Source organism: Marmota flaviventris, chromosome 10 (assembly GCF_047511675.1).
Source record: "Marmota flaviventris isolate mMarFla1 chromosome 10, mMarFla1.hap1, whole genome shotgun sequence".
Lineage (NCBI taxonomy): Eukaryota > Metazoa > Chordata > Mammalia > Rodentia > Sciuridae > Marmota > Marmota flaviventris.
In genome coordinates this window covers 29832252-29853069 of record NC_092507.1, presented here as the reverse complement: position 1 = coordinate 29853069, position 20818 = coordinate 29832252, and the positions used below count along the sequence as shown (strand labels likewise).

The 20818-nt window shown below is 39.8% G+C and overlaps 1 protein-coding gene and 1 non-coding gene across 19 annotated transcripts in view; one reads left to right on the top strand and one right to left on the bottom strand.

The window, feature by feature from the left end:
* The window catches only part of Macf1 (microtubule actin crosslinking factor 1), a 337023-nt gene that overhangs the window by 13799 nt on the left and 302406 nt on the right, over positions 1-20818 (bottom strand). For 12 of the 18 annotated variants that reach the window (XM_071617700.1, XM_071617705.1, XM_071617708.1 and 9 more), the window contains 16 exons: positions 19527-19682; positions 19219-19425; positions 18964-19083; positions 18094-18263; positions 16782-16941; positions 15777-15971; positions 15478-15606; positions 13952-14095; positions 13305-13493; positions 10402-10522; positions 9695-9858; positions 8001-8163; positions 5821-5975; positions 5189-5263; positions 4134-4151; positions 1127-1244 (listed from right to left, as the gene is read on the bottom strand). In XM_071617700.1, the coding sequence (XP_071473801.1) occupies positions 1127-1244; positions 4134-4151; positions 5189-5263; positions 5821-5975; positions 8001-8163; positions 9695-9858; positions 10402-10522; positions 13305-13493; positions 13952-14095; positions 15478-15606; positions 15777-15971; positions 16782-16941; positions 18094-18263; positions 18964-19083; positions 19219-19425; positions 19527-19682 (2284 nt within the window). The remainder of the gene's footprint in view (positions 1-1126; positions 1245-4133; positions 4152-5188; positions 5264-5820; positions 5976-8000; positions 8164-9694; positions 9859-10401; positions 10523-13304; positions 13494-13951; positions 14096-15477; positions 15607-15776; positions 15972-16781; positions 16942-18093; positions 18264-18963; positions 19084-19218; positions 19426-19526; positions 19683-20818) is intronic. The other 6 variants (XM_071617701.1, XM_071617707.1, XM_071617716.1 and 3 more) reach the window with 1 other exon arrangement.
* Positions 5590-5662, top strand: Trnav-aac (transfer RNA valine (anticodon AAC)). The gene has a single exon. It is a non-coding gene; the product is annotated as a tRNA-Val (tRNA).

The following is a 20818-nucleotide window of genomic DNA, read 5'->3' as shown; positions in this document are numbered from 1 at the left end:
ATACCTCATAGGGTGGTTAAGAGGCATAAATGTGTTATTTGTAATAAAGTGTGTAGCACATAAGGGTATAGAAGCATTTGTTAAGTAAGTAGAAAACAGAACCAACTCCATGGATACTGTCTCAATGAGTGTTTCATGCCCTGTCAATGTAGAGTAGTTGGAAAAGCAACGGTTTGGCTATTTCAAGCATTCATGAAGGCAGCAGATATCAAGAGCCAAGAGGTGTTATAGTTTAGAAAGCAAAGCCATTCTCCACGGACGAAGGCATGGGAAAGAGGGACAAAGGGTAAAAGCCAACCTATGGGAGACTGACTGGAAATCGAAGAGCTGGAATCAGAGCGCTTTATTTTACTCCCAGGATGGTGAACTAGAATAAAAAATATATAAACACAAAGAAACAGAGACAGAGCTGGAAATGCAGAAACTAGTCAAGAAAGACAAACTGGGGGACAGTGGGGGAGCCTCTTATACACCCACATGCAGCTCTGCTAACAAGATAAAGGAAAGCATATAGTTAAGCAGGATTCAGCAACTGGGATTTGGACATTTTCCCCTTTGCTGCTCATTTGATAGCATTCTTTCACCTTTGGGCCAGTGGGTCAGCCTTTCACATTTAATAGGAAGACACCCTATGGTCTTAGGTGACCATCTGTCTTAGAAGTTTTGGTGCTGTTGGTAGGTGTCCTTTAACTTCCTTCCTAGTCAGGGGGGCTTACCAATTCTTCCCTGCATGGGAAGAGCCCAATACTCTCTGAGTTGCAGCCACAGGAATTATATAAGGGATCTAGGCTCTAAGATACAGGAACCTAAAAGGCTCCTTGCTAGTCTGGTGTTAATAACACTCCAAACTGAAATGTTCAGATGATACCATTAAAGTCTTAATTTTCATTTCTGCATTCTCCCTGACAGCGCTGACCTCTCTAGCCTTTTCTCCCTGGCACTTGAGTTCTAATTTATGGTAGGTGGGACATTATCTAGGCAGTGTGAAAAAACAATAAACATAGACCAGAACTGTGACAAAACAAAAAACAAAGACCCACCAACACTTCTAGAAGCACAAAAAGAGCAGCAGTGTGGCCCTACTTAACATCCTAACATGTACCACCCACTTAGGATGCTTCCTTACCTCGGCAGGGATCATTTTTCACTAAAAATTCATCCAAGGCCATCCATCCTCCACCAACCCGGACCATCACTGTGCTGCGCAGAATACGGACCAGCCGCAACTGCTGAGAATCCCCAAACTGTAGAATCAAGGGAAAATTTAATGAGTATGCCTTAAAGTAGATTTATACTTTTTCCCCTAAAGCAGACTGTATTCAGATGGAATGACAATGTCATAGTTTTGGGAGAAATTTAAGCTCCATTTTGCATTTTTTATAAGAGGGTTAACAAATAGGAAAGCAGAAACATCAAGCTACAGGTCTGTGTCTTCAAGTACTTTCCACTGGGATAGAGTCCTCTCTTCCTGGTCATAACCCTGCACCAAAAGGAGAGGGGGAAGATAGATAAATGTTCTCTCCTTTTGATTCTCTTAAAGATTCTGCCCAAATCAGTGCCTACATTTTGTTATGCAAATTTGTTTTTCTAAAAGATAGGGGGTGGATGTCAACTTCTGAATACAGTGTGCTTAAAAGTTAAATGGAGAACAGCAAATTCTAAGTCAAGCCATAAGGAAACCCTTGCAAAGCATCATTATTATAAGCTTGGAAGAAAAACAAGACTTTTTGCATCTGATTTTCTGAAGTAAATCCTAAGTATTCTCTAATTGCAATGTCACCAGGAGAAAGGGTTTCTTCAAGCTACAAAATGATCAGAAAGCATTTATTCTAAAATTTAGTTGAAGAAATAAAAAATTTAATTGCCCATAATTCTAAATAGTATTCAATAATTATTCTGGACCTTGGAACAAGCATGATCTTCTAGTGTTTATTTTTTCCTTTTGTTCTAATATTCCTATTTTCTAGCTCTATCTTGCCATTTGGAGTTTCCCATTGCATAAATAGCCCAAAATGAAGTAAGAGGCATCAAAAGAGAAGCATGCTGAGATTCCAAAACAAACATCAAACACTTGGTTAAAGAAACTGAATTCCTAAAGTGATTTAATTCAAGAAGGATGTTCTCAGGGGAGTGGAAAAGGGATTACTGAATTGTCAACCAGCATTTTCAAAGTTATAAAGGAGAATAACTTTGAAACAAGGCAGAAAAATGGAAAAGGTGAGAAATGATGTTTAAGAAGGGCATATAACCATCCTCCTTCATTATTAATAACTGGTAGTAGTTCTCCATGTTTCTCAGCAGCTCTGACTCCAGTGCACTATTTATATAGGCAAGGAGACTAAAAAATCTTGTCCCTTCCTTCCCAGCCATTTACTTTGAATATAAATAGTCCTATGCTAATTTTTTCATAGTTTTTAAAATTTTATACAAGTGACTACAGCAACAGCACGGTGGGGCAGAAGCAGCACTCCTTGCAGCTATGAGGGAGGAAATGCCCTATCATGGAGGGCAGCTGCCCCCTGCTGTGTAGGAAGCTTGTTCTGGGAAGTAGCTAGGCTCCACCAGATCAAGCACAGTGACCCCCCAAGTCACTGTCTAATTTGATATCACTAGCTTTTCTCGGTATAGGTGAGGAAAAAGAGTAATATGTACTTGTGTGTCCTCCAGAGTGAACAGGAAGGCACCCAGGGAGGTTTATTCTTAGAATACTAAGTCCTAGAGTTTACTACTCCATTTATCTCATGGTTGGCTTCTCTTTAATTTCTCAATGAAGTTCTATTAGAAAGATTCTCACTTGTTTCTGCTGAGCTCTGGGAAAAGGAAATTTGATCCAAGGCAAGAAGAACCAGAGTATCTGGGGAAGTTGAGGCTAGACTGACAAGTGGTAGGAGAGTTACAACAGCTCTAAAAATGGAAACCTACAGAATAGGGTTGTCAGAGAGGCTGGGAACTCTGAACCAGAGTCTTGGAGGCCAGTAACCACTGTTTCCTTTTCTCACAGGGAAGTGGGTTTTTAATGATCGCACTGATATTAGCTGTATGACAGTGACATGTGTTCTTTGAAGCCTCAGGCACCTTGTGTATAAAATAATTTTATAATTTTATCTGTAACATTAGAATGACTCATCTGACCCTCTTTTGGTCAATAAAGCAGTGGAGGAGGGCATCAGTGCCCCTTCAAAGAGGCCCTAGTACCTGAATGGTCACCAGGAAGCAGGCATGCTGGGTGCTCTACTGCAAGGATTTATTTAAAGCCACTTGACTGTTCTCATCTTCAGTTTATTTCTATCCCGCTCTTGCCACTGGCCCAGAACATTACTGTAGTTAGTGATTATTGCAGTACCTGGAATTGAGCATTGACTGAGGGCCTCAAATCAACTCTTAGTGTTTCGAATTTCACACCAGAGAGACAGATTTAACATGCAACTTTCTTTGACATTTAAAAGACACAGGACCCAAGAGCCCTCAAAAAGATCTGAAAGGTTAGAATTACCAAGCGGAGTCAAAGCATCCAATCTTTTATATAAGTCTAATTTGATATCACTAGCTTTTGGTCATAACTGGCAAACTTTAGGCCATAGTCAATTATAATTTCTACACTATAATTTTCAGGAACTTTATAATTATAAAATATAATAGTAAGTAATGATAAATATTAATGAAGTATTTATACAGAGAGTACTAAAATACCCCTAGAACTTTTTGACTTAGTGTACATTATGTAAAACTTGTGCTGTCAAAAGACTGATAAAAATCAGGAAGAACTGAGCTGTGACTTCCAATATAGAAATACAAGAGTAGGCTCATCTTACAAGTAAAATGGATTGATATCCTAGTCTCAATTTCCCAAGTCATATTACTTATAACTCAGTACAGCATAGTGTCATCTTTAACCAATCTAAGTTTGAATAGAATTTTTCATCTTTAAAAAACAAAAATAAGTATACTTTGATCCTTTTGCCACTGAGACAGCTTTATAATACTGGCCCTGTTAGCAGTTTCTCCACTTGGTAAGACAACCAGATGTGACCCAGGCATGCTTCAGATTATGTCCTCTCCCCACAGCAAAGAACAGGCAGCATCAGCTACACAGACCATATCCACTGAGGAGAACATTGCAAGGCACACTGTACCTGATTGCCGAGGAAGAACTACAGACAGTAAGAATAAAGGATGGAGGGAAAAAAAGAGAACATTTTGTCAAATTAACACTAAAGAATGAAATCATATCATGTTACCAGTCTTTTGAATATATACTGACTATACTACCACTGAACTCCTGCCATAGAGTAATGATTTTACAAATTAAGAAGCTCTAACCTTTCACTCTGTTGCTCATTAACTCATTTCTCTCCGAGGTTATTAAAAAACAAGAAAACAAAACCTACCCAAGCAAGCATAGGATTACCTGGAGCTCTAACTAATGTCCTGAGTAGGATTCAAGGCAGAGTCAACCAAAGCCCTCAGCCTATAGCAGCCTGGTGTAGATTTGGTGTAGTTTGAGGATATTTTTGAGGCACTAATGAAACCTAGATTTTCCTGTTTTTTTTTTTCCAGCCAAGCACGATCATCTACATTCTCTTTGCCAAACATATATTTTTCTTAGGACCGTGGGAATCCCAACAAACTGCTGAATATATTTTAGGAGCCCTATTTTGAATTCCTTTTATGTCATTGACCCTGGTCCCAAAGAAGCTAAAATACAAGTACAGCTCACTGTTATGGCCACATCTAACCTCCCCAGAGTGCCCAGGCCCCATCTGTAGCCCAGCTCAGAATAGGCAAAGCATCTGTTTGGGGCCTTGACATGGTTCCTGCAGTCTTCTGAGGGCCTGGGAGCTGCTCAGGCTCAAGACAACTGCCTTTTTGGAGTGAATAATCAATCAGTAGGTATGGTTTCCAAAGGTACCTTCATCCCTGCTTAAAGACTTTGGTTAGCAGTGTGATGAAGACTCTTAAATGATCACTATCTTATCAAATACAAGCTACTGTCAACCTAAATCTGGTAAGCTCAACAGGACACCTGACATTTGACCTCTAGAGATGAGGCCAAAGAGTGACTATATCTCAAGGCCATGGGCACCAGAAGATGGGACAACCCAGTCTGCTGTGTGTCAGGTTCTTTCACCTATAAGGGCCACATATGAGGAAACAACCACCACAGAGGACTGGCTCTTCTCTTCCTTACCCGGTATTTATTCTCTCCGATCTGTTCCACCTGAAACCTCTTTGCACACTTGCACTGCGCCACCTGTCTTGTGACCTATCGGTTGTGAACAATAACAAAAATAAATCGTGATGGATAGAACAAGACTTCCTAGTCAGAGAAATAAAGACCCCCCTTTTTAACATATAAACAGAGAAGCCATCATTAATTGTTTTTTAGGCATTTCAGGACTTTGACATAGGTATTTATCTTCTAATCCAAATTAATCCAAACTGCGCTACTCAATGAGGTAATAAAGACATTGAGAAAGAAAGGCTAGAAAGAATTTCCCAAGTAACTATACAATATGTTCTTCATCCTGCTTCAGAATTCCTTTAGAGGTAAGTGCTAATATGCATGCATCAAAATCAAATGATCACGGCTGGGGTTGTGGCTCAGTGGTAGAGTGCTTGCCTAACATGCAAGAGGCACTGGGTTCAATCCTCAGCACCTCATAAATGTAAAATAAAGATATTGTGTCCACCTAAAACTTAAGAATAAATAAAAAAAATTTTTTTTAAAAAAAGACTGATATGGTAACTGTACCCAACCAAATCCAAGATAGTATAAATCTATGGTTAAAAATACACTTAAAAGACAGTCATTTCCCATACCTCATCTTCAATTTTATCTGCATCAGTTGTTGGTCGATAAGCATCCTTGTTGGGATGAAGAGCAGCCACAAATTCATAGTAGTCAATATAGCCATCCCCATCCCGGTCAAAAATGTCGGCCACAGCAGTCATTTCTAACTTGGTGGTAGGGAACTCTGAAAAAAAGGAATCATAGTGTGAAACATCGAGAGGCCTTACTTGGTTGGTTGGCAGTTATATAAGTATTTGAAAGAAAAAAATATATAAAGATTAAACCCACCCCACTTTTATAAAGATAAAAAAAAAAAAAAAAAAAATCACTCAAAAATTTACTTTCTAGGGGCTGGGGTTGTGGCTCAGTGGTAGAGTGCTTGCCCAGCATGTGAGAGGCACTGGGTTTGATTCTCAGCATCACATATAAATAAATAAGTAAAATAAAGGTCCATCAACAATTAATAAAAATATTTTTTAAAAATATAGCATTAGAGGCTACTAGTTAAGACTTTAGAATTTCTGTGTATAGACTTCCTCACTTCCTATAGAATTAAAATACTTAAGTAATATTTCAGATATAACAAAAGGCATAAAATATTACAATTACTCATAGACCTACCACATAAGAATTATCCACTCCACTACTACTGGTTTTTAGATGAGTCACTAACTCAGAATAGAGACAATTTTGAATTAATAGAGGAAGTTTTTTTCTACACTTAGATTACTGATTTCATTTTTAATAAACTGCTTTCCACAGGGAAGTGTGAACATTCATAGTGGTCAGAGTGATTTATCAAAACATAAATCAGATTATATTGTTTCTCAGCCAAAAACCTGATGGCTCCCCATTGTCCTGCTACCTTTGGAGTGATATTTGAACTCTTCACTATGGCCCACAAGGACCTACATTAACTGACTGCTGCCTATCCTTCCAACTCCACCCCTTTCCTTTTAGGTTGTAACACACCAGCTATGTTAACCTTTCTATTACTAGAATGTGCCACATTCATTCCCATTTCAGTGCTCTGTGCCTACTGTTATCTCTTCCCTAACTCCTCCCACAAACCTTAATATGGTTGGATCCTTCTCATCATTGGGATCTCACCTCAAATAGTACTGCATAGACAGGCCTTCCCTGACTTCCTTACTTGGAGTTATACAGCTTAAGAAGTGCTTTGTGATCTTGGCAAGATACTTCAGTGCTTTATGCCTCAACTACGTCTTCTGCTAACATGTTGTAAGCTATTACAGAGAGGTCAAAAACTGCATTTGTGAAAAATATTCTTTTTTTTTTTGGTGGTACAGGGATTGAACCCAGGGCCTAGTGCATGCAAGGCAAGCACTCTACCAACTGAGCTATATCCCCAGTCCTTTTTTTGTGTGTGTGAAACTGCCAGTGGACCCAGGGGAACTCTAACATGGAGCTATGCCCCCAATCCTTTTTATTTTTAAAAAAATTTGAGACAGTGTGTCTCTATGTTTCCCAGGCTGTACTCCAACTTGAGATCCTCCTGTCTCAGCCTCCTAAATTTCTGGGTTTACAGGTGGGTGCCATCATGCTTGACTTATGAAGAACCTTCAAAGTTTTAAAAAATATTTTTTTCAGAACCTCATAATTCACAAAAGTTAGTTTCTTAGTTATACCTCAAATGTTTTTGTCTTGCCCCAAGGTATCAAACACACACACGCACACATATATATGTACATATATTTCCAGTGAAATGAGATTTTTCTCTCCATCAAAACAACAAATGAGGGCTGGGGTTGTAGCTCAGTGAAGAGCACTTGCCTCACACGCATGAGGCACTGGGTTTAATCCTCAGCACCACATAAAAATAAATAAATAAAGATATTGGGTCTATCTACAACTAAAAAAAAAAAAAGACTTTTTTTTTTTTGTACCAGGCATTGAACTCAGACGCACTCAACCACTAAGCAACATCCCCAGCCTTATTTTGTATTGTATTTAGAGACAGGGTCTCAATGAGTTGCTTAGCACCTCACTTTGGCTTTGAACTTGCAATCCTTCTGCCTCATCTCCCAAGCCACTGGATTACAGGTGTGTAGATGACTTGAGCAGGAAGTTATATTACTTCTTCCCCAAGATTACACTTTCACTTCAGAGAGACTGAATATTACAACTTCTAACAGTAAGTGCAAGGAATCCAGATGTGAAATGTATTTGGAATTACAAATGGACTCACTGGATGCTAAAATGCCATCGATAAACTCCTGACGTGTTATCTTCCCATCCTGGTCTTTGTCAATGCGTCGGAAGAAGTCCATTACCCGAGACTTTTTGTGATTCATCCAGCGCATATACTTTTTCCTCCAAACATCAAAGTCAAAGTTGGCAAATTCCTTCAGCTAGACAGAAATCAGAGGTGTCAATAAGACCTTTTACTTATAGCCCTCAAAGCTTCCCAGAGCATACCAAAGTTCTCACATGTTTAGTGAAGCCATGCAGGCCTTCTGAGGGGCACCAACAATGCTATCTACATGTTGTCTCTTGTGAAGGCACAATCTGGCTCCTTCACTTAAAGCCATGATTATTTACATGAGCTGCAGTATAATGCATATAGCAGGAGCAATGGTAACTGAAAAACCACCACAGAAAATACAGAGCACGAAGAACAAGAGTGAGTGGAACCCAGCCTTGCTTTTCCTTTGGATTTTTCCAAGGACCACCCTCTTAGTAGTAGGGAGTAGAGTCTATCCCAAAGGGAGATCTCAGCATCCCTCAATTACATTTTTTTGAAAAATACTATGACCACACACAGGACCCACATCAGGAGGCTCCTGTTTCCCATTATTTCCTGAGACTTCTATGAGGAAATCTGAGTTCTATATGGAAGAACCCAAACCTGCCCCCATGCATGTTTCTTTGGAATGGCACCAGAGGGAGCAAACTGCCCACCTGATGTTTATGTTAAATGTTTGGCCTTAATTGAAAACAGCAGGCCTGTGTGGTGGGCAGGGTGATTTTCAGTTACTTGGACTATGTCAGTGCTTCACACTCATTTTGACTTTAGAGTGCAGTAGTTTTCCCCCTGGTCTTTCAAACTCCAAAGTTGGAAGGAATGGGAGAAAAAAGCGCCAAGAACCAAATATGCTTAAAACTCAACTGACCTACGGGAAACAACAACAAAAAACACAGAACACTCACTTCTGGGCATAGCTGCTTTGATATGCACAAATAAAAAAATATAAAAGATATTAGAGGTTTGTTTTAAAACTAGGAAGTGCAATACTTATCTATTTTTATATTGGTAATGATAGTTCAAAATCAACTTGCTTTTCCATGATCTAGTGAAAACCAACAGAATAACAAGAAATCTAAAAAATTACTCTTATTTCATAATTGGGTAGTATATATATCTACATAAAAGGGCTCAATAATGGTCATTTCTTTAAGCTACACATCTGGAGATAACTTGTCAATGTTATGTTCCTGGTTCTGAACCATAGCAAGGTGCCAAGAAGAATCACGCTGGATTGGCTAATTAACTGCTTTCCACACTGGATGCTACAATCTCCTCTGCTGTGAGTGGTTTTCTCATGAACAGGTCTTTTCATTCAGAGCATGAAAAAAGAGTACTGGGGCTCAGTGTAGGTCTAATTCTACTTCTTTTTTTAATTTTTATTTTTTATGGCACTGGGGATTGAACCCAAGGACACTTAACCACTGAGCTACATCCCCCAACCCTTTTTGAGATGGGGTCTTGATAAGTTGTTGAGGGCCTTACTAAGCTGATAAGATTATGGACGTGTGCCACCATGCCTGCTTCATCTGATTCTGCTTTTGAAGAAGTAGGTAAAGGCACACAGGTCATATAGAAGGCCTCAGAAGGACTGTTTTAATAACAGAATCACATAGGGACAGTTGGTGGAACATTACCTCCTCTAATCTATCCAAGGCATCATTCAGCTTCCGCTGGCGCTCCAGGGCTAGCAACCACACCTGCTGCCAGCGGGCAGAGAGCTGGTTGATTCGTGGATTTTTTGCTTCAGATTGTGAGAGGATTGGCATGGGAGGAGGTGTAGGCTGACTTAAGGATTTCCCTAAAAGGAAAAATAACCACAAGATTAGAAGAGCTGGTTTTGTCAGTTCAAAAACAGAAACAGCTATAGATGTAAGATCTCTATAATGCTATCCCGTCTGTAATGGAGAAAAGAAGTATGGGACTTGGCAACATGAAGGCTTACTAACTCCAAAACTACTGATCCTCCTAAGCGAATAGGTACTTAACTGCTTTCCATATATTTCCAAACAATTCTTTCTTACCATAGTGGACCAAGGACATATCAACTCAATGAAAAAAAGCAATGGATTCTATATGAGTTGATTTATGTTACAATTAAATTAGTACAAGCCAAATGAGAACAGCAGCACCAGGACTAAAACAATGGAAAGGCCACTGCTAAAGAACAGGTTCTATCATCTTGTATACTACTATGTAAGAAAAACAAGTTTAAAAAAACAGATTTGCTTAAAACCCAATATAGTTTTGAAAATCAAAAAGCAATTCTTTTGATAGATGCTTAAAAATGCTCATCTTCAATTAACAGAAAGGAAGCATCCCAAATAATGGGCTGGAAACATACTGCTACCACTGCGGGATTTCTCGATGAAAGGACCATGGCTAGGCTCTATATTCTTCCTTTTGTATGTCTTGGTAACCCGGTCCACATCAGGCTGTTTGCGTGTCATTTCCTCCATAAATGTCTGTTAAATACAAAAAATATGAAAAAGAGTTGAGTGTTTTCTTGGTCTAAAATGGCACCAGGCATCTTCTTATTAACAACTTCTTACTAACAAAGGCCAAAGCCCATGGCAGACTGCCCAAGTGACAGAATGCCGCAGTCTGGCTGGGCATGAATAACCTAGCTGCCACAAAGCCTTGTAGGTTCAAACAGCAACTACTTTATTTCAACTCTCACCGCATGCGCGCTTTTTTGCCAACGACACCCACTCGGCCTTCTCCGGGGACACGCCACACACCAACCGGAAATCCCTCCTCCAGCACTTCCCCAACTAATGGGAACTCTCCGGGAATCCCCTCAAGAACTCCAAAGTAGCGGGCTCCCAGAGGTCAGTAAAGGTCAAATATACAATACAATCAATCCAGCACCACAGCAATTATATATAGCTTAACTCAAATCATCATCTCAATGGTTCGCTGGCGTCACCTTTCAAACATTCCCTCTGGCAAATGCCAGGGGTCATTCTGACCTGCCTGGCTCTCAACAACAGAAGACTTTGCAAACTCTCATTCTCTTTAAAAAATTTGACAGAGCAAGGTACTTTATCAGAGGCTAAAGACCTCAAAGAGGAAGACATAGTCTCTGATTTTGAGTAGCTCACACCGAAGTAACGAAAGCCAAGAATTCAGAGCATTAAATGCCATAAAGGTGTTCAGGAAGACAAGGATGAGTAACTCACAAACTGAGGTGGCAAGGAAATCGCCTAGAGTTTGGGGCCTGAGCAGAGTTACTGAGGAATGAAGAATCAGTCAAAGAATAGGGTGAAGCAGTTCAGTAGAGGGAGCCAGACAGGGCTAGGCCCTTCCATTCATTGGCTGAGCAGAGGAGCAATCAGAGGATTGGCAAGAGGTGGGACTGGAGAGGCAAACAGGATAAAGATCAAAAAGGCCTTATGGGGGCTGGGGTTGTAGCTCAGTGGTGGAGCACTTGCCTTGGATGCGTGAGGCACTGGGTTCGATCCTCAGCACAACATAAAAATAAAGATATTAAAAAAAAAAAAAAAAAGGCCTTATGTCAGACTAAGGGATAGAATTTTATTCCAGGAGCAATGGAAGACATCTGAAAGATTTTGATCCAGGTGACATAATCAAATCAATGTAGAAGGAAGAGTAATGGGGATAGGGAGTGACTAGTAGTAGGGAGACAGGTTAGGAAATCATTGTAGTAATTGAGGCAAAACATGGTGAGGGCCTTAGTTACGATGGGAAAGACAGCCAAGAAATATTCTGGAAGCAGAACAGACAAGACTAGTAAAAGGCTAGATGTAGGGAGCAGAGGAATGGAAAGAATTCCAGATCCATCACTGGCTTCTGTGCTATGGGACTGGGTGAATGAACAAAGAGGAAGCAGGTTTGGGAGGGGTGGGGTTAAGTAAGGAAGACAAATAAAAAATGGAGTTTCAGAGCTGCCTCTAGTTTACCATATGTCTGTATTTCAGGAGGCAATGATGCTGAAGATGAAAAAAAGATGTAGAAGTCCTTGGCTTAATATGTGATGTCTAAAGCTATTGGACTAGAAAAAAAAAAGCAGTGTGAGAAGAGCACCAATAATAAAACTTAAGGAATACCAAGATTAATAAGCAGGAATAGGAACCAGTCGATGACTTGAGAAGGAATGGTCAGAAAGAGCCAAATATGCCACACATCAAATAAGACAAGGATTGAAAAGCATCCACTTGACTTAGCCAGTAGGACATGCTGGAACTGTGTCAGTGGTCTAATGGGGTGGGAGTCAGACCACAGGGGCCAGTGGAGTGAATGGAAACCAAGGGAAGAAGCTTGGTTGGAGAACAAAACAGGTAACAATGGTGGAAGCACAATGGGGTCATGTCTACAGGCTGTGGAGTAAGAGTAAACAGAAAGGCAGAGCTTAAAGACCCAGGGGAGTGAGACTGGCCTTATCTAGGAGGATGACCTTAAAGTCAGCAGGGGAAGTGAGGAAGGTTAACTTCATAGGAAGTATAGAGAGTTCCTACTTGCTAGGGTAGTTATTCACATTAACTAAAAAGATCATGTTGACTAAGAAAAAGTTCAACTAAGCAAGAACCATGCTTACATTCAGTCTAAATTATCACAGTTATAAGCCTTATTTGCCTAAGGATATATTAGGAATAAAGCTCAACTGAGCTTTCCTTCTTTTGGTTTCTTACGTGTTAGCCCCTCCTCTCTGGATTCTGGCAAAAGCTCTTTCCAAACCCAGGTATAATAGGGATAGGCCAGTGAGTCCTTGGCTGCAATGAAGGCCAGACTTCTAAGCTGGCCCCCAAGGATCCTACTGCTGGTATATATGCCCTGGGTAATTCCCTTCCCGTGAGTGTGGGCAATGCCTGTGATAATGATGGAACAGTCATCATTTTATTTCATTACATAAGACACTTCAAGGGAAAGTTTCTCCTGCTGGCTTTGAAAACACACTGAAGGCAGCCTCTAGGAGCTGAAAGCCAGCAAGAAGATGGAGACCTCAGTTCTACAACTGTAAAGAAGTGAATGAGCCTGGAAAAGGATCCCATACTCCAGATGAGAACTGTAGTATTGGCTGACACCTCGATTTCAGATGAGACCCCCAAAAAGATGATTCAGCTAATGCAAGCTTGGAGTCCCAATCCACAGAAACTGTGAGGTAAGACTGTTGTTTTAAGCTGCTAAATTTGCAGTAACATGTGAAGCAGCAATTAAAAAATGACTACACAGGGCAAAGGAAATGGGCTCCAAAACTACACAGAAAACGCCAGTAAAGTAAGATACCTGATGCTCAGCAATAAGGGATTTAACTCGGTCGATGTTCTGAGGGACTGGCTCCTGATCTCGCTGTATAAGGGTGGTTTCAGCCCACTGGATCCATGCCAGTAGTTCTTCTAGGAGCTCAGCATTAGCTACCAGTTCTGACAGTGCTGTTTCCAGACGCTGCTGGTGCTGCTTAGCCCATGTCAGGACCTGTGGAGAAAGAAGGCAACCATAGCCTTTTTTATCAAACACATCCCTTTGTCTCAAAGCATCTTTTCATCTTATCTGCAAAATGACTTTTTAGGGGAGATACCATGCAAGCCAGTCAAGATTCCTCTCTTACCCCAGTGAGAAAGCTTGGCTAAGAGCTGGGATAGGCAGGCAGTTCTCCTGAAAGCAGACCTAGTACATGATATTAAACACAGGACTTCTCAGCAAGGAGGGAGCAACATACACCGTGTCCATCAGAAGGCACTAACAAGTACATCATTACATCAGCACTATTCTTCCAGACTGCTGCACATTGCCAAGAAGTCTTTACTAAAAAGTTAATTTTTGTTGAGATATTCACACTGAATGAAAGATTACTTACCTGAGGGAAAAAGAAAACAAAGCTCCACAGTATGTTATCACTATCATTCCATTTTCTTGGGTGCACAGTGACTCACCTCCTCAAAACGAGCTCGGATGATAGTGATCCAATGTTTGATGGTGGTAATGCAATCGGGATGGCAGACAGCCAGGATGACTTCTCCCATGGCTACCGCTGCATTAACATCAACGCGCTTTTCTTCCACTTTCTTCATGAATTCCTAAACAAGATTGAAAAATAAGAACTTAAATGTATCCACGATTAATTAATATTGAGAGGCGAAAGAAATTTCATTTTTTTTTCCTGATGTTTTAACAGGTCTCTAAAAACCTGTATATAGGTATGTCTAGCTTTTTTTTTTTTTTAAATGGTACGAAGGACTGAACCCAGGGGAGCTCTACCACTGAGCCACATTCCCAGCCCTTTTTATTTTTCGTTTTGAGATAGGGTCTTGCTAAGTTGCTGAGGCTGGCCTTGATTTTGCAATCCTCCTGCCTTAGCCTCCTGAGCTGTTGGGATTACAGGCATGTGCCACCACAATTGGTGTCTCTGGTCCTCCCCCCGCCCCCTGCCACAATCAATTTTATTAATTCAGAATACAAAACTCTTTAAGAATGGTCTGACTGCTGCCTTCCTCTTCACCCTTATGGTACCAATTCAGTCTCTCATTTAGTAGGTTTCACCCACTTGTCCCTGCATCACACACCCAAGTATGTACTAAATCTGTTTCTACCTCATGACCTTCAAGCCTATTATTCTGTTGTCTTGCCTTTTCTTTCTAGTTCTCAAAGATGTTGGAAGGTGAGAGGTATCTCCTTTTACCCTAAGTGTCTTGCTCTGCTAGAGATGATGATAAAGCCTAAGGACACAGTGGTATGGCCTTTTTCCTATTCTGAATTAGTTTCTTTTTAAATCTTACTTTCTTTCATTTCCACATTTATGAACATATCTGTTTTAGAAAAACATAAAGAGCTATAAAACACTATAATTTTTTAAAAAAATTATAGGTGGGCACAATATCTTTACCTTATCTTTATGTGGTGCTAAGGATCAAACCCAGTGCCTCACACATGTAGGTGAACGCTCCACCACTGAGCCACAACCCCAGCTCAAAAACAATATTTAAAAAAAAAAAAAAAAAAAAAAAAATTCACAATACAATGAGAAAACCAAGATTAAAATCTTGGGGTAGGTAACATGAAAATTAAAAAAGGAAACACTTCCCACCTCATTAGAGCAGACTGAGGCCCCAGACACTAATTACTCTATAGCTTGGTAAGCAATTCTGGGGGATCAGACTAGGACCCATAGCTAGTAACATAATAGTTAAGAAAAGGAGAATGCAGGGAAAAAGAGGAACAATTCACATTTTCTTTATATAATACTATTGTGTTTTATTTGTTTATAACCAACATGAATCACTCTTGTAAAAATGAACAGTTACTTCTCTTTCTTTCCTACTAAACCAATGAGCTGAACTCTTCCAGTTTTGTTCTTTCTCACATAATGGATGATATATGCAAGCAAATGCTGTTTTCTAAGTGGTGGGGCAGCCCTCACTGGGTGGACAGCACAGGTCACCGAACCTGAGGGCTGGATTACCTTATGAGTGTCAATGAGTGATTGCAGGGCCTCTGTGTCATCGGGAAGAGCCCCTCGAAAGCGAAGAGTTTGCTCTGCTTCAGAAAGCCACTCCAACAGCATGTGGACTGTGTCCCGAAACTCCTCTGCCTGAAATAACAAGCACAAAAGATTGGAACGCTTTTTGCAGCCAAGCTCCTGGTCACTGGGCATGCCAAGGGAAAGGTCAGGGACTCAATTCTTTAGGATAACATGGGCACTTTTGTCCCCATCAGCCTCCACAAAGGTTATCTTTCATTTGTAGATCTTGAAAACCTTACCTGTTTTAAAGCCTGCTCAAGTCGGCTTTGCTTGGAAACAGACAGTTTACAGACAGTGTCCCAGCGAGTGCTAAGTTCTTGGAGCTGTCCTTTTACCCAAGTGGTGTCATCTCGACTATTCTCAATCAGTTCTCTGCCTGACCGCTTCAAGACCTGAACAGTTCCTGTTCGTTTTCCCAGTTCCTTCTGAAAAACCTAGAAAAGAAGATAGGACAAACGTTTTGAGAAACGTTTTGAGTCTAAGGAGCAAAACACTGAGAAAGTAGTTATTCATCTGGTGGGTTCTAATCTTTTTTTATGCACAGAAGAGGAAAAATGATGTGTAGAAAAATCACCAGAAGACATGGTTCTATGAAAGTCAGTTCAGGAATTTATAAGCTGTGTGACTTTGGATAAGGTAGTTAACTTGAGTCCCAGTTTTATCTTCTATATAATGGAAATAATTATATTAACTTTCCAGAATTATGGGAGATAAAAAGGAATACAACTACAGTGCATAGAATAAATTTTATATAAATTCAAAGTAGAGTTCAATGCTTTGTAGTTAAAAAGGAGGACAGTATGCAGTTCAAAATGACAGGTTATAATAAATAGTGGTGTGCATGATATTAGACTTGTGTTTTGAATGGTTTTAAACCATTCAAAAACGGTTTTAAAAAAATCTCTCCCATTGCCATATTAGGTTATCAGTGAAAAGAATATTTTAAGGGTTTCCTTCTGAATTTAAATTCATTTTGTGACTCAACTGAGAGACAAACAGAAAGAGGGAGAATTTCAAAGTGGAGTTTACATATTGCCAACTCTGAATCAAACCAATTTTGGTAAATTCTTTATGAATGATGCAGAATCCAGCCAAAGTTTGTTTAAACACAGAAAACGAGGAGATGCCTCTTAGCAAAGATACAGGCTGTTAGGCTTTTTCTCCCTTAGATGGTTAACACAGGGCAAAGGTACCCACAGACCCTATGATTTTGCCTTCTCTGAGGCCCAAATCTTGTCCCTCACCTTATGGGCATCCATAAGATTCATAACAAGGTCGAGGTCCCCATGTACAGGCTGGTCCTCAGCCAGCTGTGGCTCTACCTTATATAACCAGTCAACCAAGGCCTGCAAAGCATCCATGAACTGGCCTGAAAACAGCAGGGCTTCCTCCAACTTGTGTTGCCTGAAAAAAGCACACAAATTCCACTGTTTTTATGATCCTTTTAATGGATGACTTATAATTCTGACTTCCTGAAAAGGAAAATTGCTTGAACTCTATATAGTGAATTCCATGTGAGAATAGTTAGAATAAAAAGTGACTAAGAGAAGTGCCTACACACTTTTAATCAAACTACTCTTTAGAGTGCAAGGGATAGGTATGGATACGCTTTGTAAATCTTGTAGTCCAATGATACAAGGATACACCTTAATAATCCAAGGTCTGTTGTTAATTACTTTCTAGTACTCCAAGCAGAGAATGAGCATTTGGGTAATGGTCTAGAGTCAGGAGTTCAACTCCTAGCCCTATGCTAGTTGTGTGACCTTTTTTTCATCAAAAAAGTACAAATAGTTCAGACATCTTGTAATATTTAGCACAGCATAATGGGTAGGAGAGGATAAAAGTACAACTTTGAGAACTAAATTGTAGGTTCAAATCCCAGGTCAGCCCCTTAGCTGAGTGACCTTGGTGGAGTTAAGAAACCTCACTGTGGGGGCTGGGATTGTGGCTCAGAGGTAGAGCGCTTGACTAGCATGGGCGGGACCCGGGTTCGATCCTCAGCACCATATAAAAATAAAGGCATTGTGTTGTGTCCAGCTACACCTAAAAAAATAAATATTAAAAAAAAAAAAAAATATATATATATATATATATATATATATAAAAGAAACTTCACTGTGATCGTTTCCTCATCTGTAAAAATGATAACAATAATAGTACACACCTTGCTGATTCTGATGAGGATTGATGATTAGTAGGCACTGTTGGGCACACATTCAGTAATAACTGATTAGGAAAGATCAGGTATTATGGTTGAATATATGTAGAGGCTTTGCACAGTGTTTGACACTGAGAATGCGAATAAGACAGGTATTGGTATTTTAAATTAGTGATTTACAAATATTTGGCTTAATTTTCATGGGCCTCTCCCTTATTAATACAGCAAAATTCAAGTTTAAAACATGAGTGTTTTAATACATTGTATTCAAATTCCTTCATAATTCTTTGAATTCAATACTGATGCATTAGGTTTGTCACTATTTTAATCTACTAATAGATTCTTCAGCTACTTCTGACACGATGTACAGACCCTTGAAGGGGATATTTAATGCTCACCGCTCCACAGACTTGCCACAAACAGTATCCCATTTGTCTCTGACTTCTCCCAACAAGTTGTCAAGTTTTTGAGTATCATCTGCAAGCAATGTCTTCTCTTTCAGTGCTCTGCCAGTCCTAATTGTTGTATCATATACAGGCTGTTTGCCACCAAGAGTTTTCTGAAACTCCTGTTTCCGGAAAGCAAAAGTGTGGCAAAAATCAGATCACAGCACAAGGCCCTCAATTCAATCCCCAGAACCCAAACAAACAAAAACAACAGATGATATCTTGATTTGGAACAAAAAAATTTTTTTTGAATTTTCAGATTAGAAGCCAAAAATAGTATCAAAAAAACTAAAGTACACTAAAATTAACAATAAATAGCTTATCATTAAGAAATTTAATATTTTTTGTTATGGCACATACAGCAAGCAGTGCATGGCAATTTCCAAAAGCCTACAGTGTTGGCTGGTTGCTTTCATAACCACTTCACTGTTATTTAAAAGAGCAAATGTCATGGTTAAATAGTGTCTAGATATAAAATGGACCCTTGGCTGGGGCTGCAGCTCAGTAGTAGAGCACTTATCTATCATCAGTAAGGTACTGGATTAGATCCCCAGCACTGGGGTTAAAGGGTTGGGTAGGGGAGGGAAAGGAACCCTGGCTTCATCATCTTGACTTTTTTTAACATTAACCAATTGCCCCCAACCCCCACAAGACGGGGCCTTGCTAAGTTGCCTTGAACTTGGGATCCTTCTGCCTCAGCCTTTTGGGTCACTGGGATCATAGGCATGTGCCAACATGCCTGGTTATCTTTGGTTTTTAATTAGCTCTGATTTCTATTTTTAGCAAGCTAGCTCAGGACCTAGCAACAATTAACTTCTTTACCTTATGCTTAGAAAGTTGGAGTTTAATTTTGTCTGGGTCATTTGATATTTCCAGTTCAGAGTCCAGGTGACTTTCTGCATCTTCTAGCCAGTCAATCAGTTTTTTCCAAGCTTCATGGAACTAAAATTATAATAAATAAATTCCAATAGGAATGAATATGAAAACTGTACAATTTATTTTAAGAACAATTCCAGAGATACAACATATGCAGCATAAGGTTGTTCAATAAGTTTATGTCTTTCTTTGATAACTTACTTGTTTTGCTCGCTTCCTAGCATCATCTAGTGATCGCCCTCTTTCAATAGATCGCTGGACAACCTTCTCCCACCGAGACTGGACGCTAACCAACAAATTCTTAATGAGAACAACATCTTGTTTTTGGCTAAGGAACTTTAACTGATTTCCGGTTTGATCCAGCTCAATGATCTGGTCTCGATGAGCATTAACTTCATTAGCAAAAACCTGAGGAAACAATGTTGCTTTTTAAACTTGAAATAAGATAAAGGAGTATTCCTTTCAACTAGTTCCTTCCAAAGGATGGCAATATTATGAATCATAGTTACCTTATGCTCTTCAATCTGGGAAAGGACGGTGTTTAGAATCAGGCTGGGGGGAGAAGCAATGTTTAAACTCTGTTCTGCTAGAGTGAGCCAGTTGATAAACTCTTGTAGGGAATTCTGGAATTCTGTTGCCAGGTTGAGGGCCTCTTCCAGCTTTGACTGAATTTTAAAACACACACACACAAAATGCCAAATCAAGAATTACAGTTTGAACAACAAAGGTATGAATTGTATGCCTCTAAATAGGAAGTCTCATTTAATTAACCTAAAAACACACAAAGTCTGTAAAGAAGGGGACATTTTAATGTTAGTGTCTGAAACTAAAACAACTGAACAAGCAGTGTACACATGGAAAAGGAACGAGCAAAATTAGCAAGCCAAGTTCCTTTCCTAGATACTCTCCCATTCCTGGGGCATTTAAGAAGAGAAGTAGCTGGGTGCGGTGGTGCACGCCTGTAATCCCAGCAGCTTGGGAGGCTGAGACAGGAGAATGGTGAGTTCAAAGCCAGACTGAGTCACTGAGCAACTCAGTGAGACCCTGTCTCTAAATAAAATACACAATAGGGCTGGGGATGTGGCTCAGTGGTTGACTGCCCCTGAGTTCAATCCCTGGTACCAAAAAAAAAAAAAAAAGTAGTAAAACTGTTTAATAAAGTAAGTGAATAGACCCTTTTGGGATGACAGCTATAGGACCTGTAACCTGCTTTGGGCAAAAATCTTGGTTTCTTTTAATATATCTTTGTGATGTAAAGAATAACTAACTGAAAAGTACATTACTATCAACATGATGTGTGCTATAGCGTTCTCTGTTTAAATGTGCATTTCCAGAAGACACAACACTTGAAATGCCTGAGTCTTATATCTTATGCCACAAGCAGAAAAGGTAACAAAAAAATGACAGACATTCTCGGCAAAAGTTTAATAATACCGGTTGTTGGGTTTGAACCCAAGGCCTCTCGCATGCTAGGCATGACCTCCTTCAGAGCCACACCACTAACCCCATGTAACCTAAATCAGAATGGTAAAAGCAGTGGCTCCTTAAGGGCAAGTGCTACTGTCCGTAAGTACACCAGAGTTCACAAGCTCATCCTGAGGGACCTCTACCTACAACATCTTAGTGATTGCTTCTGACTATGGACCACCTACCAGGTAGGCAAAGGAAAATAAAAATAGGCTACTAAAAAATGAATATATTAAAAAAAAAAAAAGAATATGTCCAGAATTTTTTAAAAATGAGTATTTTAGGGCTGAGAATGTGGCTCAGGGATAGTGTGCTTGCCTAGCATGCATAAAGC